The sequence below is a fragment of the Solea senegalensis genome, linkage group LG19, assembly GCF_019176455.1.
Source record: "Solea senegalensis isolate Sse05_10M linkage group LG19, IFAPA_SoseM_1, whole genome shotgun sequence".
NCBI classification, from domain to species: Eukaryota; Metazoa; Chordata; class Actinopteri; order Pleuronectiformes; family Soleidae; genus Solea; species Solea senegalensis.
In genome coordinates, this window is record NC_058038.1 from 20,404,762 (window position 1) to 20,427,449 (window position 22,688).

Below are 22,688 nucleotides of genomic sequence, written 5' to 3' on the forward strand. Positions count from 1 at the left end.
ATAAGTGTGTGTTCAAAGCAAAGATGGTTCAGAACAAAAGGTCTTTTGCTCACTGAGGTGTGTGTGTGTGTGTATATAATTCTAATTTCACTGCAGCCTTGCACTTCACCAGCAGAGGTCACTCTATGTGAAGCTTTGATTAACGAACCGTTTTCAAAACAATTGGCTCAAGTGGTTCAGTGTGTCACAAAAGCTCCCTCACTAGAAGGTAGAATGTGGGGATTGGGTAAACGGGTCACTCTAGATCGACTGTAGGTGTGAATGTGAGTGTGGACGGTCATTGTCTCTGTGAGAATACCCAGTCTCTGAGTGGAGTTGCTAATAAATCATACATATTTGATTGCTATAACTGCACTTCTTTCAGGTTCTTACCATGAATTCAAACCACTTCCTTGTTCCTGTTGCACATTACAGACACCAGCAGGATAAATCACACAGATTCTGACCATTTCAACATTATCAGTAAACTATCAGGATTTATTTTACTGCTTACTTCAAGTTGTGCTGTACAATGGTTGTAACAAAATGGTGACAGATGTAGAGCAAAGACTGTAGACAGTTATAGAAATAACAACAGTTGTTAACCTTAGAAAACGCCTCTGAGATAATGCCTTGCTGTTAGTGAGTGTGTCACAGTTGAGTGCACGGACTAGGATTTCCTCTGAAGCTTGTTCAAAGCTAAAATACTGAAAAGAGCACAAGTGAGCCAGGGGTTGAATGAAATGATGACTGATCAACTTGTTATAAATAACTCTGTGATATTGATTTTGAATGGAATCCATTTTTTGAGCACAGAAGAGGTTTGCATGTTGATGTGACACAGGAAATGAAGAGAAGATAAACAATTGAAGAATTTGCAAAATGACAACATTTCAGTATTATTTTTATAAACAACCACAATAATTTTAGATAAATACAAATTATTTTTCTTTTCTAATTACATAGTTACCAGTTCCAACAAAACAGAATGTTGGTGTAATCAGCTGCAGCCAAATGAATGATGAGTCCATGAGATGGCTAAGCTAAAAACAGGAAACTCTTGGCTCCAGGTGTAGAATGACTTCCTCCCATCTGTGTGGATGATTACAGTAATTAGAAAGGGTTTGATAACCTAACTAGTTCTTTATTACTCATGAAAAAGTACCAGTGCATGTCAGCACACTTGTATGCATCATCATACAGTTTCAATACACGTGTGGGCTGATCCGGACCAGAGCTGTAAACATGACAGAGGTCAGTCTCCTGTTGCCCCGTTCACAACAGTGAGGGCAATTCTAAAGGTCTCCCTTCATTCTGAGTGAACAGGAATTAAGAACTTGACAAACACTTGCACAGATGAGAAAGAAAAAAAAATACTGCACACATCAAGACTTCAAAAGCATAAAGGGAGAGTTGAAGGTTGTTTTATGGTTGACTTGAGGTTCTGACTGCACTGTGCACACCCAGCACCGCTCACTGAAAACATGGCATCCTGACACTTTACGTCACTGTCCGACCGTCTTCTCTGACTGGAAACTGACGTTTGTGAACCCTCACACAGGAGCTGCTGCCTCATTTTATACGGTCGTGTCATTTAGATAAATCCCATTTTTAATGTTCTTTTTCTCTCGGCTTCTCTGGGGGTCGCCACAGTGGATGACCTGAAGTTTCTTTTTGCAATATTTTAGTAGAACACTGGATGTGACTGGGAGAATTTAGAAAATGTCCAGTTAACAATCAGCAAAAGGAATTGGGTAACTCAGGCTGGAGGGGATTCCAACCGGCAAAAAAAAACAAAAAAAAAACTCAGTAATTTATAATAAACTCAGTAATTTCCCAGCTTGGGATCAATTAAGTTTATTTACACAAAATAAGACATTTGAACTTACTGATGGAAGCAGCAGTAGACCGACAACTCCTGTGTGCTGTGATATCATTTCTTTTCTCGGTGAACCTTGGTGAGGAAGCGTGTGCCGTGTTTCCAGTTGGAAAAGGTTGTCTGACATGACAGTAAGATGAAGCTGCAGACATCGCTATAATAGTGTCAGCAGTGTGTGACAGGTGTCAGTACCTCATACAGCCATACTTCAAAAAAGTAAATGATGTTAACGGTCACTGGAGTCTAAAAGCATAAATGTGTACAATACTTAGCCAATGGTCTGAAAAATGTTACAAAAATTAGTTTGAATTAAATAAAAATAAAAAACGAAACCAACCAAGAATCAGATTCAAACAGGAAGCGAGTTCCATAAAATAAACCCTTTACAAAAACCACTCTCTGATAAACAAATCATGTAAATAAGACACAAATGTGTTAAATAAATAAATAAATAAATAAATAAATCTATGTACACTGAAGAACAACTTCTGAATTGAACCTTCTCAGGAAAAAAACTGAGATGCAGACCAACTAAAACATGCGTGGTCTGCTGTGTCCGTGCTACAGTCTGTGAACTGACGCACTCGCAGCCACCGCTGTGGACACGTTTGGCAAAACCTAATACTGGCTGACACTGATCCATGGCAGTGAGACACACAGGAGTCTCACTGCTGGACTCGTCCACTTCCTTTGTTGTATTAATATCAGGGGACGGTGGGAAACACCAGACTCTCTCTTTATTGGTTTTTCCTTTGCAACTTTGTGACATTATTTCCCTCTAAATGCATTCTTTGGTTGTTCTTCCTTCTCACCCAGAATCAGATGCTCTCTGATGTTTGAATTATTAATTAGTAGATCAGTTTTATGGGTGGATCCATGTTAAGCTATCATTTCAAATGTGTCGCATAATATTAACCGATGACTCTATGGCTACTTACAACTTAAACACGGCTTATAATGTTGTGTTGTTTCCATCTGATGTTTATTCTTGTAACATGTTGTTGTTGTTGTCGTGGCAGCAGCATTTCTCTGACTCTGGGTTTGTAGGAAAAAACCTTTTTAGTTCCCACAAGTTAAATTATGTATATATATATATATTTAGTTTAAAATGATACATCACAGTGGCCCTTGTCTGTTCATTTCACAATATCAAATAAATGTCACCTGACTGTCGCCAAAGGTGTCACATGATGCATCAGCAGCAGCTTTAGATGCACATACTGAACCTCACGTGTTTTTATCTGCATTTAAAAGCCATTTAATTCCACATCAACCAAATGCACCCTAAACGTACATCACCCCAAATAAATAATAATAAAATAAATAAATGATATAAATAAAAAAAATCCCTGGTTACTTGGAAACGTGACGTTATCAGCGTACATTTTAGTCTCATGTTCACCTTCTTTACTCTTTATGGTACATTTCTAACCTTCATCTGAGAAAAAGCACTTGAAGCTCAGCAGAAAATCATGTTTCCCTTTAAACAACATGATATTCATCATTTAGCACAGCTGTTCCTTCAGACTTAATAAATTAAATGACATGTGTAGAATGAAAGATGGCGACAGGAGAGAAACAAATGCCTGCAATAAAGCATGCAACTCCAGAACAGAAACAATGGAAACTGATGTCCCCCCTAAAATGTGTCCTCTTTTATCTCTGATAAGACATCAAATAAATATGGAAAATTTGGTAGCATTCCAAAAAGCTGTGAGTCCAGAGGAAAGGAGAAGAAGTGATGTCCTGTTTCTGTCATTCATGTCCTCATCTGCGTCTCATGTTGTTTCTGATTCATGTCCCTCCTGCCAACACGTGGTGTGTCTCTCTCTCTCTAAACAAAGAATACCCAGCCTTTGATTCCCTCTGAGAAATAGAAAACCAGTTGTTTATCATACATAGTGATGGAGATAGAAATATCAGAAGTGATGGTCTTGGAGAGACAGACGTCTGTTCACTTACCATATACAGGACATGTATGAGCATGTGTGTGAGTTCCACCGTATCAGCTCAAACACAAAGGTCTATTTTCCCTTCTGCCAATTTCTATAAGCTGCATATTTACCTGCACATGTGACTCCCTTTATAGTTTCCATTTAGCGCAAACAAGATCAGTATTCTCTGCAAACAAAACCTTTTCATTGATTCCCAGAAAAAAGTGCTGTTGGACAAGACGTCACATCAAGCTCTTCATTCCAGCGTCTCCTTAAATGAAGCTTTAATGCCATCGGCACCATCGTCTGCCCTCCTGCCTCTCAGTTAGTGTGGAGGAAGACACGGGGTGAGGGACAGGGGATGAGGAATGCTGTGGTACTGTAGGTTCAATTCAGTCTCCTGTTAGCATTGAGGGGGTGTGAGGAAGAGTAAAGATGGGAGGAAGGTCGAAGCATGACAGTTGGTCATCAGCTCGGGTCGGTGGTCTTACTCAATGACCATGCAGTGGGGAAGGTGCTGGGAGTAATATTTGAAGAGCTCGGCGGTGGCTCCCGGGCAGTTGGTCAACTCGAGCTCCTCCAGGTCCTGCAGCTGGATGAGGCCGGACAGACCAGTGGTGGTCAGCAGGGGGCAGCCTGCGCGGGACACACTTAATAAGAGCCATTGACTTTTTAACAGCACCTGTAGAGCTTGTGCACCAAAAGGTTAAACACAGCCTGAGCTATGATTCAGCAGGTCTGCTGACAGAGGTTAGAGGTCAATCTGAGCAAATGTTACCACCACTTCATTAAAAGCATGACTGCAAATTAAAAAATCTAAGATACAAAACATCAGGTCAATGAGTTGTGTTACATAACATAATAATGTTGGTAATTACATCAACTTAATATATTATGTCACTTCAACTCAAACTTCTGCATACATTCAAGTTGCAGTGATTCAATTGGCTTCATTTGTCATTGAGTAGGCTTCCATCAACTGTAGTTTGTTGGTGGAAATTAATTTCATTAGAAGTTGTCATAAGGAAAGATGCAAACTGTTGCGTTCATTTTGTTGTTGTTTTGAGAGTGTTTGTACACTGGGAAAAACCAACCACACCTAGCTTATTCCTGCTGCACGCTATTGATGAAAACATTACTTTTGGTCACTAAATATCACCAGGACCAACGTCAAGTTGTGTTTGTTTTAAAATGTGAAGAGGAAAAAGAAGCCAGAGTCACTGTTACACAAGCTTTTCCTGCCATCATGGCGTCTGGAGCTCGGTTGTGTATTTAAAGCATGAACAACAGACAAACTGCTCAGTTTCTGTTCTGAGGGACAAACGGAGAGATAATCAAACCTGCAAGTGACAGAAGACGAAGACTCCTCATTCCAAACAGATGCTGCAGTCCAAAGTCTTGCACCTGCAAACACACACACACACACACACACACACCATAATAAACGTTTCCAGCTCAGAGAAAGAAACACACAGTAAACAGGAGTAAAAACAACCACATAGACGTTCATTCATTTATATACAGTATATATGTGTTTATACACATATATATATATGTATATATATATATGTGTATATACATATATATATATACACACATATATATACACACATATACATATATATATATATATATATATATATGTATATATATACACACACATATATATACACACACATATATATATATATATATATATGTGTATATGTATATATATATATATATATATATATATATATACATATATATATACACACACACACACACACACATAGAGTACAAAATAGTAGAAAATACAGTACTGTGGCCTTTTTTGATTATTATACTTTTTATGAACTGCAATGTATTTGTACAAGCTATAAATACTTATTAATTACTTATAATGTTGTTTGGTGCATGATAAACATATATATATATATATATATATATATATAGATAATCATTCAGTTTCCTTTGCACATTAATTTATGTTTAACTAATATAAGTATTCAACAAATCCACTGTCTTCTATTTCCACTGTCTTCTTCTGTAATCTATTTGACAATAATGCTTATTTTCCAACATAATAAACCGTAGAGAACAAAATACAATAAACAGGAACTGATTCCCTGTGAAAACTCTATGTTTAGGGCTTTTCTATGTGCTTTATACTTTGACATCCTTTAACTCTTCATTCTTCAGCCTGTACACGGAGCATATAACCTAATATTAGCTAATACTAACCTGGTACTCCACATATAAATGTAGGTGACGACACTGCAGGTGTTTTATGAGGTTGGATGTGTTCCCTCCTTTGGCTCCTATAGCTTGGTGGCAGCACCTGCACAGTGGACGGCCATCGTCTATTGCTTTACCGTCTGTGCCTCATTTAAAGCAAAATAGTTCCAAATGCGACTTTTGGAGTTTTTTTTTAGCAAAGTTAGTGGTGCCACTGACGCCGCGGCAGACTCGCCGCGCAGGCCCGGTGCTTCTGCCATGGTGAGTGTGTTGTCTCGTGTTTGTGACTGTAAGACGTGCGTGCGTCTCGGCGACAGAACTTTAGCTTGTAACAGACGGGCGGACCCAGCGTGCGGAAACAGCATCAAACAGAATCATATCCCTGAATGTCACCAGTAACAAGCAAACAGCCAATCATTCAGCAGCTGTGGCGTTCTGTTGCAGTAGTTGCAATGTGGGTTTGTTTACAAGGGAGTAGCATGCAGTGAGAAGCCGGGAGGAGAGTAGAGGCGGCCGCTATGTAGCAAAAACTGACACCGGTAGTACCGTCGTGTAGAATTTCTAGTATAGTAGGAACCGTTACGATTTGGCACCGCGGGGTACCGTGGGTACCGTGGGTACCATGGGTATCGTGCAACTCTAATATATACATACATATACATATAGTGGCTGGTTGAGATACAACATTTTAATACTCCAGGCATTTTCTATTCATTTTTAATGAAAATATGAGCATTTTAGCTCATCATCTGCCAGGTCATGTGACACAGGCTAATACATCATCATACTGACACGTCTCTTTTTACAGCCTTCTAATAACCATAATATACTATGGTATGTCATTCAGGAAATTCATTGACTGAAAGTCTGAATATATATACTGTGTATATATATATATATATATATGTGTATGTATACATATATATATATATATACATATATATATATATATATATACACACACACATATACGTACATATGTGTGTACTGTGTTGTATTCAGTTTGACTCTTAACATATACATACACAGTATATGTTTATCCTTGTCAAATTGTAGCGATTTAGCATTAAAATACCAAATCTAGCAATCTTTAATCAAATTGAATGGTTTCAGTGACGTACAGTAGCTTCTATGTATTATATGAAGTGTTTTTTGCTTTTGGTTTTTCATTTTCCAATTTGCGATCCAGCTGTTGTTACCATATATCATACGGGTTCATCCCTGATGAAAGGATGGGTACTTAGTTAGGTAGGTTAGGGAGATGGCATGTCCTTTTTTTCTTACCTGACAGCACCAGCGCAAATAAAGGCTCCTTAATGATGACATGGTGGACAAGTAGCCTAAGCCAGTGTCTGTGATCCGCACACACCTACAGAGAAACGAGATAAATACCAAGAAAATATTAAAATAAGAATAAAAAATAAATAAATCAAGGTATTTCCACAACTGCTGCACTTCCTTAAAATTCAGTGTTGGAAAGCAAACAATTACAAAGACACTGAGGCGACAGTGGACACAGGCTAACCACACGGTCAATGATGTTACGAAGCTATTTGAAATGCTTTAACCACTAGACACCATCTGATGGTGGTTTTCAACTGTCTGGTGAACTGTCCACAGTGTGAGCCCACCTGTCGCCTTATGTCAGCTGAGACTGACTGATTCTCTGTGGAGGATGAAGATGGATGTTATTTCCTTCTGTAAAGTTGCGTAGACACTGAGCACAAAGAACTCCATTCCTTGGTAACAATGTTGCATTTTTACTTAGTAAACCTAGTTTAAAGAGCTTCATTTAAGGTACTGTATATTGTATAAATATTATTTTGAACTTCCTCTTTTATAATGACTGTTCCTTAAATAAGTTGAAATAAACCTGAAGATGAAACCATGACACACTGACCTGTCTAACACCAGCTCCTCCAGTTTATGCAGGTCACATGCAATGTACTCCAGAGCCATGTCAGTGATCCGAGGACACCAGGACAGATCCAGACTGCGCAGCTTCCGCAGGTTCTCAGCAACCAGCTCCACACCGTCGTCTGTGATCTTGGAGCATCCGGAGAGGCTGAGGGCCGTCAGGTTGGGGAGGCTGTGCACCATGTTGACCACTCCGTGATTGGTGATCTCCCAGCAGGAGTGTAACCGCAGAGTGTGGGTGGTGTAGCCCTGCGAGGAGGAAGTCACTCAAGTTAGTTTCATGATGAGTGAATGTGCTGCCTTTCACTTTTATATTCACTAGTATGAAACTGTCAGAGCTAAACCTCCAGTAAAATATTACACATACACATATATAACCTTGCTCAGGGGTACCCCAGCCCTTTTGACCTGGTGGGGACTTGTTTGAGTTACAAGTCCAGTTCCCTTTCCACTTGGCCACAGGATGTAGTGATCAACATGGCACGTTAGTATGAGGAACATCTTCAAGTAACAAAGACTTCATTTACAGTTATTTGGACACTGTTAACACTTGTAGTTGTGTGTTTCGTTACATAAGAACAGACCATGTTCATTAGGTGTTATTAAGGGAGAATAACTATTCCTGTGATAAAGTCCAGACTAAGATCATAATTCACATACAACAAGGTCCTTACTTGGTACGAATAAGCAATAATTCTGAGGTTATTGAAGGAAAACTCTTAGTTAATGGTTGTATAATAAGGCCATGCAGAATAGTTTCTTAAACAGTTTCTTAAATGTGAATATTTTCTACTTTCTGTCATTTTTCAGTTTCTTAAATATGAATATTTTCTACTTTGTCATTTTCCAGTTTCTTAAATGTGAATATTTTCTACTTTCTGTCATTTTTCAGTTTCTTAAATATGAATATTTTCTACTTTGTCATTTTTCAGTTTCTTAAATATGAATATTTTCTACTTTGTCATTTTCCAGTTTCTTAAATGTGAATATTTGTGCCTGATGCTGCATTGCCTCTGTTTCCACTCGGTGGGGCACAGCCGATATAGCCCTGCGCCTGCAGTGTTGTGAGCTGCATGCACAGCGCACACTTCAGTTTCGGCAGTGGGGCCCTGAACTTCAGGCCCCAGAGCGCTTCTCATTGGCTGATTTGAAGCAAGGGCAGGCACTGCACAGGTCTTGCTTCATTCATTCATTCATTCAATCATTGAATGATGAATGGAGTTGATGACCTAGCTTGTGTGCGATTTAGCACTTTACCACTTGAGCAGAAGTTGGGACCACATCAAGGAGGATTTAATATTTTCTCAAGAGGAAAAACACAAAACCAGGAATGAGGGTATGAGAGTAATATGGTATTTCTGGATTGGATTAACAGATTTTCCTGTATCAAGAATTTACAGACCAAAATCTGTTCCATCTGAACCACTGTTCACGACAAACCTGAGTAGAAAATACAACATTGTAAATTATGACACACAGCTAAGGTAAAGCCTAACCCTTACCACTGTTCATATCCACAATCAGCTGCATATATACCTGCTGTTTTCAGTATTACCCTTATCCATATGAGGCATGTAAATGCGTCACTCACACTTTCACACAGCACATTTCTCATACATGGCCCCGGCTCCTATAAACTAGCAGAGGCAGGAATTGATCAACGTGAATTATATGACAGCGGAATTACAACCACATGCAGGATGGACTCCATGCTGTAGATGCCCTCATGTCGAGGAACGTTCAGAAAAGAAAAAGAACATTCTCATCTTTGCAGCATTATTAGATTTGACCAGATGAGTTGTTGTTGTTGTTAGTCAGTGTTAGTGTGTTTGTGTACCTGTTTGGCTGTGAAGTAGGCCATGGCTGTGTCTGTGACATGGTAAGCCTGCAGGCTCAACTCTGAGAGGTTGGGTAGGAGCTGTGAGATAGCAGCGATGGCGTCGTCCGCCACGTTGATACAGTCACTGACGCTGAGGGAAGTGAGCCGGGCGTTCAGACTGGACCACAGACCGGCCTCCGTGAAGTCGTTGCAGCCGGACAGTTCCAGGTGCATCAAGCCCTGCATCTGCTCCAACATGACCTGAAATCAAAGGGTTTTAAAGCTGATGTTAAAATGAATGCTGTAGAGACTTCATTTAGGCATTGTCACAGTGGCGAGCAGAAACACGAAGGCCTTTCTGCATGTTCTAAATTGACCGTCGGTGTGAATGAATGGTTGTTTATCTCTGTATGTTGTGATGAACTCCAGCATGTGACCCTCTTATGGAGGATGAAGCCATAGACTTACAGTATCATTATTTCTCAATCCCTTTCTTAGAACACAGCCAGCAAATATGGGACATCTGTATGCAGTATTCAAAATAACTGGTGCTGTCAAACAATTCAAATATTTAATTGCAATTAATCGCATTAATGTCATAGTTGACTCACAATTAACGGCACATTTGTACCTATTCTAAATGTCCCTTGATTTCTTTTTGTCCCATTATTTGTTCTCATTTTAACGCTCTTATCTGGTGCTCTAAGTGGAACGGCTTTCTTTATTGAGACTCTGTCACCTGCATATTTGTGTAGCGGTGTTGTGTAGTTTAACAGACGACGTAGACCTTCGGGAGGGGTAAATAATACAGTCAGTCCCCGGTCTCCCGGTCTCCCGGTCTCTCTCTCTCTCTCTCTCTCTCTCACACACAGACACACACACACACATACATGCCAGAAAAATGTAAAATGAAAACAAAGTGCAGGTTAGCTAACAACGTGTAGCACTAGTCATTTTGTAAACAAAAATAAAAGAACCGTCAATTTTTTATGAAAAAGGACGGTCTCGACTGTTCGGGAGCTATATGCTTAAAAAAATGACAATTTAAACCACCCCTTAGTATTAAAATTAACGTAATTAATATGAAACAATGGTCATACTTCGTGGACCTACCAGGGGACAGCGATGTCCTACACCCCACGGGGTGCACAACCCTAATCCACAGGGGTGCTGCATTTAATTACCATAGGACAAACAAGTTTCCGTGTTGTGAGACGGGTTTTCTCTTTTTATGGAAAGTGGAATCACACTACTTCTTAACTCCGTTACATTTGGAGTTATTCCTCTTATTTTGAGAGCCGCACAATAATAAGCAAGCTGAAAAGTATCCAGTGTGTCCTACCCTTAGCGTGTAGTATAGTCACTACATTATTACTTGTCCTGAGACTTTTGCTCTGTATTGTAAGTGTTTCCTGGACTCACAGTAAGTGCTGTGTCTTGTTTCTGTACCTTTGGAAAACCTGGTAACTGAGCCCCGACTGGGATTGCAGTAACTGTTTTACATTTTTATGGACTGTATTTCACATTTAGGTGGACAGTTGTTTGACTGGCTGTTCAGGTGCTAACAAACAATCAAATTAAATATACTTTATTTAAACACAACAGCACAACAGTGGCAAGAAAAAAAGACAAGACATTAAAGATGTAAGAAATGTAAGAATGAAGTCACGGTTTAAAAGCCTGTGTATCAGTGTGTACCTCTTCAAGGGTCAGCATTATGGATGTAAATGGCTTGTATTTAAATTTGACTAATCAGTAAGTACATAATACTTAAATTAAATACTTAAAATAAATACTAAATACTAAGTCATCACTGCCTCACCTCACCATTCTCCAGAGAAGACAACCACAGAAGACAACTACAGAAAACAACCACAGAAAACAACCACAGAAGACAACTAACCACAGAAAACAACACAGAAGACAACTACAGAAAACAACTAGACAAAACCACAGCCAGAGAAAACAACCACAAGAAAACAACCACAGAGAAACAGAAGAATCAGAAACAACCAGAAGACAACCACAGAAAACAACCAGAGAAGACAAAACCAGAAAACAACCAGAGAACACAGAAACAACCAGAGAAAACAACCACAGAAGACAACCAGAGAAGACAACCACAGAAAACAACCAGAGAAGACAACCAGAAAACAACCACAGAAACAACCACAGAAAACAACCACAGAAACAACCAGAAGACAACCACAGAAAACCACAGAAAACAACCACAGAAACAACCACAGAAGACAACCACAGAAAACAACCAGAAAGAAGAAAACAACCACAGAAGACAACCACAAAAACAACCAGAGAAGACAACCAGAGAAAAACACAGAAAACAACCACAGAAGGCAACCACAGAAAACAACCAGAGAAGACAACAAGAAACAACCACAGAAAACAACCACAGAAAACAACCAGAGAAGCAAACTACAGAAAACAACCACAGAAGACAACCACAGAGAAAACAACCAGAGAACAACCACAGAAGACAACCACAGAAAACAACCACAGAAGACAACCACAGAAAACAACCACCACAGAAGAAGACAACCACAGAAAACAACCACAGAAGACAACCACAGCAACCTGAGAAGACAACAGAAAGAACCAGACAACCACAGAAAACAACCAGAGAAGACAACGAAGACAACCACAGAAAACAACCAGAGAAACAACCAGAAAGACAACCACGGAAAACAACCACAGAAAACAACCACAACACAGAAAACAACCAACCAGAAACCACAACCACAGAAGACAACCAGACAACCACAGAAACAACCACAGAAAACAACCACAGAAGACAACCACGAAACAACCACAGAAAACAACCACAGAAGACAAAACAACAACCAAGAAGACAACCACGGAAACAACCACAGAAACAACAACAGAGAAGACAACCACAGAAAACAACCAGAAGACAACTACAGAAAACAACCCACAGAAGACAACCACAGAAACAACAACAACAGAGAAGACAACCACAGAAGACAACCACAACCACGAAAACAAACACCACAGAAAACAACCAGAGAAGACAACCACAGAAGACAAACCACAGAAGACAACCACAGAATACAACCTGAGAAGACAACCACAGAAGACAACCACAGAAGACAACCACAGAAAACAACCACAGAAGGCAACCACAGAAAACAACCACAGAAAAACAAGAGAAGACAACCACGAAAAACAACCACAGAAAACCAGAAACAACCAGAAAAACAACCAGAAAACAACCAGAGAAGACAACCAAGAGAAAGAAAACAACCACCAACCACAGAAAACAACCAGAGAAGCAACCACAGAAGACAACCACAGAAGACAACCAACAGAAGACAACCACAGAAGAAGACAACCACAGAAGACCCACAGAAAACAACCACAGAAAACCACAAAGACACACAAACAACCACAGAAAACGAACAACCACAGAAGACAACCACAAAAACAACCAGAGACAACCAGAGAAAACAACCACAGAAGGCAACCACAGAAACAACCACAGAAAAAAACAGAGAATACAACCAGAGAAGACAACTACAGAAAACAACCACAGCAAACAGAAAACAACCAGAGAAGACAACCACAGAAGACAACCACAGAAAACAACCTGAGAAGACAACCACAAAAAAACAACCAGAGAAGACAACCAGAGAAAACAACCACAGAAGGCAACCACAGAAAACAACCACAGAAGACAACCACAGAAAACAACCAGAGAAGACAACCACGGAAAACAACCACAGAAAACAACCAGAGAAGACAACAAGAAAACAACCAGAGAAAAGAAACAACCAAACAACCAGAGAACAACAACAGAAAACAACCGGAGAAGACAACCACAGAAAACAACCACAGAAAACAACCACAGACAAAAAACCAACCACAGAAAACAACCACAGAAGACAACTACAGAAGACAACCACAGAAGCTAACTTACTAACTAACTTGAACATATGAGAATTGCCATATTTCGTGTTTTAGTCTAATAAAAAAACCTAAACTAGTCCAGTTTCAGTCTAAATTTGAGGGCTTCAGTTGACCAAGAATGGATTTGGTTAATTACAGTCCTCCAAAGGAGGATTTACAATTAATAAATCCAAAGGTTCACTTACTTTTTTTCTTTTTACTTTGTTTTATCATTTGTCTTATTCAGTCTATTTTGGCTCAAATCCTGTACTACAACACACATCTACTCACACAGATGATAACACATTGTGCGTCATATTTATTGATTTATTTATTGGTTTCATTTCTGTCTAAACTCTAAATAATCAAACTTACTGTGCCATCATTTTAACAACAGTGCACTGGATTAGTGGTGATTCATTCTTATTATTTTCTTTCATAATTGAAGCAGCTGAAACTATTGTGTCACTAATAAAGTGCACATGAAAAAGACAAAGCAGGTGATGAGGATGTTTGAATGTGAGCACTTCTGTGAGGAACAACAGTGATGTCGCTGTTCAACACCGGAAACTGTGGTTGTTTAAACTAACAGTGAGTAAAACGACGCAAAACCCATTCTGATCATGTTGATGCAATCATTAAGAATTAGTGTGTGTGTGGTTGTATGAGGTTCTGAACACAGAGATTTTCTGGCTGGACATGGACATGATGTCATGTGACATCAGTCGGAGAATCTCACCGCTGATTGGTTTTCGGCGCCAATGTTGACATTTTTTGACTCGAGCAAATGCAAAAAAAAAAAACGCGCCACACAATTTGTATGTAAACTCGACATTCAGACGCTCAGCCTCTGTCAACACAAGGAAAACACTTTGTGTTTTATTTGATTCTTAAAAAGTGCTGCTTGCCTCCATTAGGAAGTTCAGATGTGTCATTTTGACCTTTGTGAGAAATTCTTCCCAGACGCGGCAGCAGTAAACCAGCAGCTCTCAGGTCTCAGGCTGGTTAGTGTGTCGTCCTCTGGAGCTAGAACTCTCTCACTCTCTTATTCACTGTGACGGCTTCTGTTACTGATTAAAGTTACTGTTACTATCTTATTTTACAAATATCAAGCTTCAACACTGCATGATTTCAACTGTAGGACTTTTCCTGTTGTAGTGGACTTGAATGTGAACATCATATCTGATCTGTATCAGTCACCAATCATCTCTGTATACTATGACTCACCTCCAAACCAGCGTCCGTGATGGTGGACCTCTTGAGGCTGACTGAGCGGACGCCCTTCTTGGACAGTGGGTAGTTGTCGATGAACTCACAAATGTCCAGGTCTGACACGCCCACTAAGCAGAACGACTGAAAGCCACGCAGGGCGAACGCCTGCAGACTGACAAACTCCTTCTCACCGTTAGGCAGCAGCGTGTACAGCTCCTTGGCATGTAAGATGGGTGTCACGCCCTCCCAGAACTTGGGCTGGTACAGCACTTTGCGCCACGTCTTGCACACCTGTGCAAGCACACATTTTTCACTGGTGTTGAAGTACCAGAGCAATCGATTGAGCAGCTTCTCGTCCAGGACGAGCTGGCGCTCCAGCAGCACGGGTTTGGGCAGATTGAGAGGGGGGAGCTGGCGAAGGGACGGCTTCAGACCCATCAGAGTCTTTCCAGACTCCAGGTCCGAGCTGAGGAGAGAGGCTGCGGAGCGGGGCATGCCGGATCCGTCCAGGTGGTGGTGGTAGGAAAGGGAGGATGTCGGAGGAGGCAGGATGGAGGGAACCGAGGACGACTGGCACAGGCGGTTCTTGGCAGCCGGTGTCCCCTTAGTGATACTCGCGCTGCCCAGACCGTTGGGCTGGCTGGGGGGCAACTTCACCATACCGTTGCGAGTCACGCAGGCAGACTTCAGGTCGTTGGGGGTGGACATGTTCAACATCGGGAACCTGAAAGAAACAACAGAGATAAACGGTCAGAGCCAGTGACACGTGAAAACTTCATTTAAAAACAGCTGCTGCATCAGCTTCATTACCACTGCACACATGACGTGTACATAAGCACAACTTAAGATCTGTCAATGAAAGTGAAGTGTAGAAGAACACATTAGGAAGCTCAAATTATCGATAAGCTCGATTATTTCAGTTGATCAATTCAGGTTCACATTCAGCTGTGTATTCTTTTGTAGACTAAATGCCAAATGCCCTTCCTGATGCAACACGGGGGCCACACTGGACGTGGCCCCTGTGGCTGGGGTCAATTTAGACTGTAGAGTTAACAATGAGCAGCGGGGATTGGGTCCCTGGTTCAGGGTCAGTTATAGGAGTCATCACTTCAATTCCCAGCTCTGCTTGTCTACATGCTGATGTGTCCTTAGGCAAGGCACTTAACCCACACATGAATGTGTGAGTGAATGAGTGAATGACAAAACTAATGTAAAGCAGCTTCGAGTGGTCATCAAGAGTAGAAAATGAATATTCCGCTCTAATTATACTCTACTCTGGTGAACTAGTGTTTGAGTGAAAATTACTTTACTGTGAGCTGAGTGTGTATATACATATCACTGTGTGTGTGTGTGTGTGTGTGAACAGTGTTGACATGAAGGCTGTGATCCATGGCAGCAGCAGCAGTAACAGCAGCAGCAGCAGCAGCAGCAGCAGCAGTAACAGCAGCAGCAGCAGCAGTAACAGCAGCAGTAGCAGCAGCAGCAGCAGCAGCAGCAGCAGCAGCAGCAGCAGCAACAGCAGCAGCAGCAGCAGCAGCAGTAACAGCAGCAGCAGCAGCAGCAGCAGTAACAGCAGCAGCAGCAGCAGCAGTAACAGCAGCAGCAGCAGTAACACAGCAGCAGCAGCAGCAGCAGCAGCAGTAAAGCAGCAGCAGCAGCAGTAACATCAGCAGCAGCAGCATCAGCAGCAGCATGTTCATCAACACTGTGACGCTGTCAGTGCATCGTTGCAGTGTCTCCTTTGCTCTGACATCATCATTACATCATTACACAATAACCTCTGTGTTGAACAGCAAACACGACACACACTTACACATCAAATATGTAACACACATACAAATAAGTCATGATCATGTGACTTCTATTTTTATCATTCCTCCCACTGTGGACAGACTGTGCTGTTTCTGAACTAAACCAGCTCCATCTTATTCTGTGATTACACGCTGCTGTTACTGCAATTATACTGTAACACTGTGTTTTCTTTAGTTTTGCATAATGTAACGACTCATTTACAACCAAATCTGTAACATCATTTACTTTATGTATGTTATTTAAAACATATTCACATAAATCTGTGAGTTCTTATTTTCGGTTATTTTAGGACCATAAATCAGTACTAACCTTTATTCTTACACACACACACACACACACACAGAGTGTGGTTTCCCTGACGACCCTGATGCTGTGGTCACATACAGTCACTGCACAGACGCACTGACTGTATGTGTCACGTTGACTGGGTCAGGTGACCTGAATAGAGCGCCATGTTTTCAGTTCATTCGCTGAAGTTGAAAAATTACAACTCTGGCAAAAGTTCGCCTCACACAATGATGTGAAAACAAATCAGCGTTGAGATTCTGGACTGACGACTGACAGCCAGTGTGACCACAGCATAACCTCATCACAGTGGGAAAGTATTCAGACCCCTTTAAATGTTCCACTCTTGGTTTCATTGCAGCCATTTGCTAAAATCAAAAAAGTTCATTTCTCATGAATGTTCACTCAGCATCACATCTTGACAGAAAGAAAACAGAAAAAGTGAAATATCACATGGTCAGAAGTATTCAGAGCCTTTGCTGTGACACTCATATTTAACTCACATGCTGTCCATTTCTTCTGATTGTCCTTGAGATGGTTCTGCTCCTTCATTGGAGTCCAGCTGTGTTTAATTAAACTGATTGGACTTGATTAGGAAAGGCACACACCTGTCTATATAATATATATCTATAGATATATACATATATATTATATAGACAGGTCTTATATAGATATATATATATATATATATATATATATATAAAAGAATTTCTGCAGCACTCAAGGTCCCTAAGAGCACAGTGGCCTCCATAATCCTTAAATGGAAGACGTTTGGGACGACCAGAACTCTTCCTAGACCTGGCCGTCCAGCTAAACTGAGCAGTAATGGGAGAAGAGACTTGGTGAGAGAGGTGAAGAAGAACCCAAAGATCACTGTGGCTGAGCTCCAAAGATGCAGTAGAGAGATGAGAGAAAGTTCCACAAAGTCCACTATCACTGCAGCCCTCCACCAGTCGGGGCTTTATGGCAGAGTGGCCCCACAGAAGCCTCTCCTCAGTGCAAGACATATGAAAGCCAACAAACACATGAAGGACTCCCAGACTATGAGAAATAAGATTCTCTGGTCTGATGAGACCAAGATTGAACTTTTTGGCGTTAATTCTAAGTGGTATGTGTGGAGAAAACCAGGCACTGCTCATCACCTGCACACAATACAATCCCAACAACATGACCCTAAGCACACAGCTAAAATAATGAAGGCGTGGCTTCAGAACAACTCTGTGACCATTCTTGACTGACCCAACCAGAGCCCTGACCTAAACCAATAGAGCATCTCTGGAGAGACCTGAACATGTCTGTCCACCAACGTTCACCATCCAACCTGACAGAACTGGAGAAGATCTGTAAGGAAGACTGGCAGAAGATCCTCAAATCCAGGTGTGGAACACTTGTAGCATCATTCTCAAGAAGACTCATGGCTGTACTAGCTCAGAAGGAGCTTCTACTCAATACTGAGCAAAGGCTCTGAATACTTATGACCATGTGATATTTCACTTTTTCTGTTTTCTTTCCATCAAGATGTGATGCTGAGTGAACATTCATGAGAAATAACATGAACTTTTTGGATTTTAGAAAATAGCTGCAATAAAACAAAGAGTGAAACATTTAAAGGGCTCTGAATACTTTCCACACCCACTGTATGTCTTGACCTTAAAATGGAATCATTTATATTATCTCCTTATTTTAGGTCCCCACAACATGAGTAACACCTGGAACACACACACACACACACACACACACACACACACACTGAGAGTTCTCTTCTCTGATCACATGACCTCTCACTAGCATCCTCCCTGCTGCCACACACACACACACACACACACACACACAGGTTAGCTGCGTGTGGTTATGTTCAGAGGGAGAAAAGCGTTGGATTCTTTTCTTTGTTTGTTTGCTGCTCAGTTGAACTTACAGCCCATAATCTGGATGTTTACCCAGAGTTCAATGTTTCTACACTGTCGTTCAGTGATAAGTCTTTGACTGATAAAGTCCAGTCTTTTTGTTAGAAGTTTTAAAGACAATTTCATTCATCAGTTCATTCATTTCCTTTTCATCTCAGTTTGATGACTTAAGCCTCTTTCCCTCAAAATTGATTGACCTTTATTTGCCTTTGAAATTGGCTAAATGAGAGTTAGTAACACTAACTCAGGTGATTAACATTCATGCAGGATTTCTTTCAGCAGATGTGATGAAAACAAAATGAGTTGGTGGAAGAAAACAACAATTCCTTCAGCCTCTGTGATAATGTTAGGGTGGTTATTATTCTTCATCTTTTACTTCTTTAAATCAATCCTGTAATAAATGATACTGAGGGTTGTTCAGGTAAGTAAGAGCCAATTCAATAATTAATCCTGATGACCAGAAGATGTGTGTGTGCATCTCTGAAGATAAAGGTGTAATTAGCATGTATGTTCCCACTAATGCTAAGTGGAGCTGCATGTATGACGAGTTATTTGACCAGGGAGAAAAAACTGTTTCAATCTGGGATTTAACGAGGTTTAGATGAGTTGGAATGGAGCATTACACAACTGCTGCTAACACACATCAACACAACTGACGAGATTTGATAACCTATTGATCACGTCAGGTGGAATAAAAAAAAAGAAGAAGATGGAATAGGTTTTAAAGTCAAACACGACAGCTGTGGTGAAGCACTTAACCTGAGTGAGTGTCGCACAACACAACAAACAACACAACAAACATGCGTGTGATCCCAAACACAATCATCTGCTGCAGTAAAAACTCTTTTATTCCAGTGCATGTTTTGACAACAGAGACGGAGAGTTCATTTTATTTGTTGTTTTTGATTCCAAATGTCTTCCAGAAAACCTGCATTATTATGTATTATCATTGTATTAGAGGAAAATGCTCTCAGAACGACAGCATTGACAGGTCTACTCTCAGGTCTATACCCTCTGGTCTTGGTATTGTCTTGGTCTCATTCTAGTGCCGTCACAGGAGGACACGTCCAACACATAAATCTGAAAGCTGAACTGTAGATCAGTTAAAAAGACTTAACGATCCTAAAAACGTGGGTTCATCTCCAACAACTACCGGGGAAAAGTCTGGTGTGTTTGCTGCTGTGTCACAGTGACAGTCAGTGACTGATCTTTAACTTTTCACTTGTCTACAGTTCACCGGCGTTTGGCAACTTCTAGTTTAGAATTGTGTATCTCTACCAGTAACAGCTGTCATAGTGAAACAGTGAGTGAGCTGAAATAAGAATGTTAAGTAGCAAATATCTGACAGAGCTGACGCTGACATAACAACAACAACAACAACAACAACAACAACAACAACAACGACGACAACAACAACAACAACAACACACCCTCCGTCCCTGCTATCATTTCACAAAATGGGTCCGGTGTCATTCAGGTCGGTCGGTCGGTCGGTCAACTTTGATGAAGCAAACACTGAAGCTGGTTCATGAGAATCCAGATCTTAGCCAGCTAACTTAGCTGAGCTACACTTCCCTCCCCCGTCGACATCACAAATAAATGCTGAAGCGTTTTCTTCTTTCTTTTTTCTGCCCCACATTGATGCCATGACGACATGACGCCCGTATCCTCACATTCATTCATTCATTCCCATCATACCTGTCAGTCAGAATCATCCTGACTTCATTATGCCTCAAAAACACCAGCCACAGCTCGTCACTGCAGCTCAGTCTAACCTACATTTATTCCTTAATAACAGATAAACACAGGCATGTTTAATTCTCCTCAGATGAGGCTGAACACGCAGCTTTGGACCATATTTATTTGTGTATACGGTCAGCTCTGCATCCAGCTCTGCATCCAGCTCTGCATCCAGCTCTGCATCCAGCTCTGCATCAAGCTCTGCATCAAGCTCTGCTCAAACCTGGTCATTTGAATCCGGGCAACATCTAAAACCTCTGGGAACACGGTCCTGCATCCGGCTCCGGCACACCTGATTCAGACGAGCCGCTCTGCAGAAGCCTGGTAACGAGCTGGAGCTGGATGCAGGACATGGGTCCCCAAGGACCAGGACTGAGACCCAGTGCCTTACCACGATATGACAATATGCAAAATCAAACACAATATCTTGTCTCATGTCACAATATCGATATAATATCGATTTATTGGCCAGCCCCACAAACGGTAACAAGGATATGAGCAGTATACTGTACATTCAGTGTATAAACATGGTGCATTGACCACGTTTATGACACATTAGAATTCTCCCTGTTTTCTGTAAATTCTCTGAACGATCAAAACAAAACTCGTTCTTTAGCTAAAACGTCATCAGACAACAAGAGCGAGGGAATAACCAACGTCTGCGAGAGGTCGTCAAGACTACAAAATACAGACCATAAACGATTGCTCGTGTATGTTCCAGCTCCACAGACGGGGAGTTTGAACTTTGTAAACTCTGTGTTGACGTTGAGGGAGAAGTAGCACAGATGCATGATGGGACTTCTGTGTCAAACACTCTAACAGTCACACAGTGATGCAGACTCTGGTGTATCAGCATCACATTCTCTGTCTGCGTGACCGGCCGCCCTGATGGTCCACGACCATCCGTAGTCCTGATTGGAAGTTTGATGGAGGAGCTGATAGATGTCATCGTGTGTGTGTGTGTGTGTGTGTCGACTAAGAGGATAACAAATCTACTCCGCCACCTTCATCCTCGTCTTCATTTCCATGTGAAAAACAAAGCAGCAGCACAGCATTCCCTGTGGAGCAGAAACGGCTGAGAGAGAGCAGTGGCATGGCAGAGGGTTGCGTCACTGACAGACGCTGGCGTCATGGTGTTGGTTAATAATACGCAGCTCGATGCGTCTGATCAGCTCCATCTTCAGAAAAGGCCTCAGTGTTCAACACAAAGAGCCGGAACAGGCTGATGACAGCCGCGAGCCCCTCAGCATCCTCCTCCCTCTCCTCCCTCTCCTCCCTCTCCTCCACCATCCAGCAGCAGCCAGTCATCCATCTCACTCACACACTCACACACACACACACACACACTGCGCCCGTGGTCGCATCCTCCGCGTGCGGCCTGTTCTTTTTTTCCTTCACATGATTCCATCCTCACCTCTTAGATGAAAATTCACTCGGCCATTAATCCATGATCCATGCACGCGCTTTCCGCTGCTGCCTCTCGATCACGTTCCTGCCGAGGATGCGGCGCGAGGAAGAAATAAATAATTATTCGGACGCTGCCCTGCCTGTTATATCCGAGCAGGAGGCGAAGATGAGCTGCGCTCTCACAGCCCGCACACACAAGAGGAGGAGCCGCGCGCGCGCTTCACGATGACATCCAGTCCAACGTGAGAGGAGGAGGAGGAGGAGGAAGAGGAAGAGAAAGAGAAACGATACACGAGCTGCTCTCTGCACAAGCGTTCACATCTGACTCTGATGTTTTCCTCTCTCTCTCTCTCTCTCTCTCTCTCTCCTCTGCACAAACAGGCGTACGCAGCGCACGCACGCAGCTCACGCAGCTCACGCACGCACGCAGCACGTCAGCGTCTTCTCATTTAAAGAGATAATGTTTGGTGGAGCAGCGGCAGCACATCCTCTGTGTGTGTGTGTGTGTGTGTGTCTGCTTCTTATGTAACCTGAGCAGCTGTGTGCGCGCGCAGTCTCTGTCAGGTTCCTGGGACTCAGGAGTGCGTGTGTGTGTGCGCGCGCAGTCTCTGTCACGTTCCTGGGACTCATGAGTGTGTGCGTGTGCGCGCATGCGCGTGTGT

At 41.7% G+C, this 22,688-nt stretch overlaps 1 protein-coding gene across 1 annotated transcript; it reads right to left on the reverse strand.

Annotated features, from left to right (window-relative positions):
• Nucleotides 1-456: 456 nt before the first annotated feature.
• fbxl16 (F-box and leucine-rich repeat protein 16) lies at nucleotides 457-22,520 on the reverse strand. The gene is made up of 7 exons (XM_044050845.1): nucleotides 22,034-22,520; nucleotides 14,894-15,602; nucleotides 9,764-10,006; nucleotides 7,910-8,175; nucleotides 7,294-7,378; nucleotides 5,133-5,196; nucleotides 457-4,428 (listed from the first exon to the last, which is right to left on the reverse strand). The coding sequence occupies exons 2-7, from the start codon at nucleotides 15,593-15,595 to the stop codon at nucleotides 4,280-4,282; spliced, it is 1,509 nt and encodes a 502-aa protein (XP_043906780.1). The 5' UTR covers nucleotides 15,596-15,602; nucleotides 22,034-22,520; the 3' UTR covers nucleotides 457-4,279.
• Between the last annotated feature and the right edge of the window lie 168 nt (nucleotides 22,521-22,688).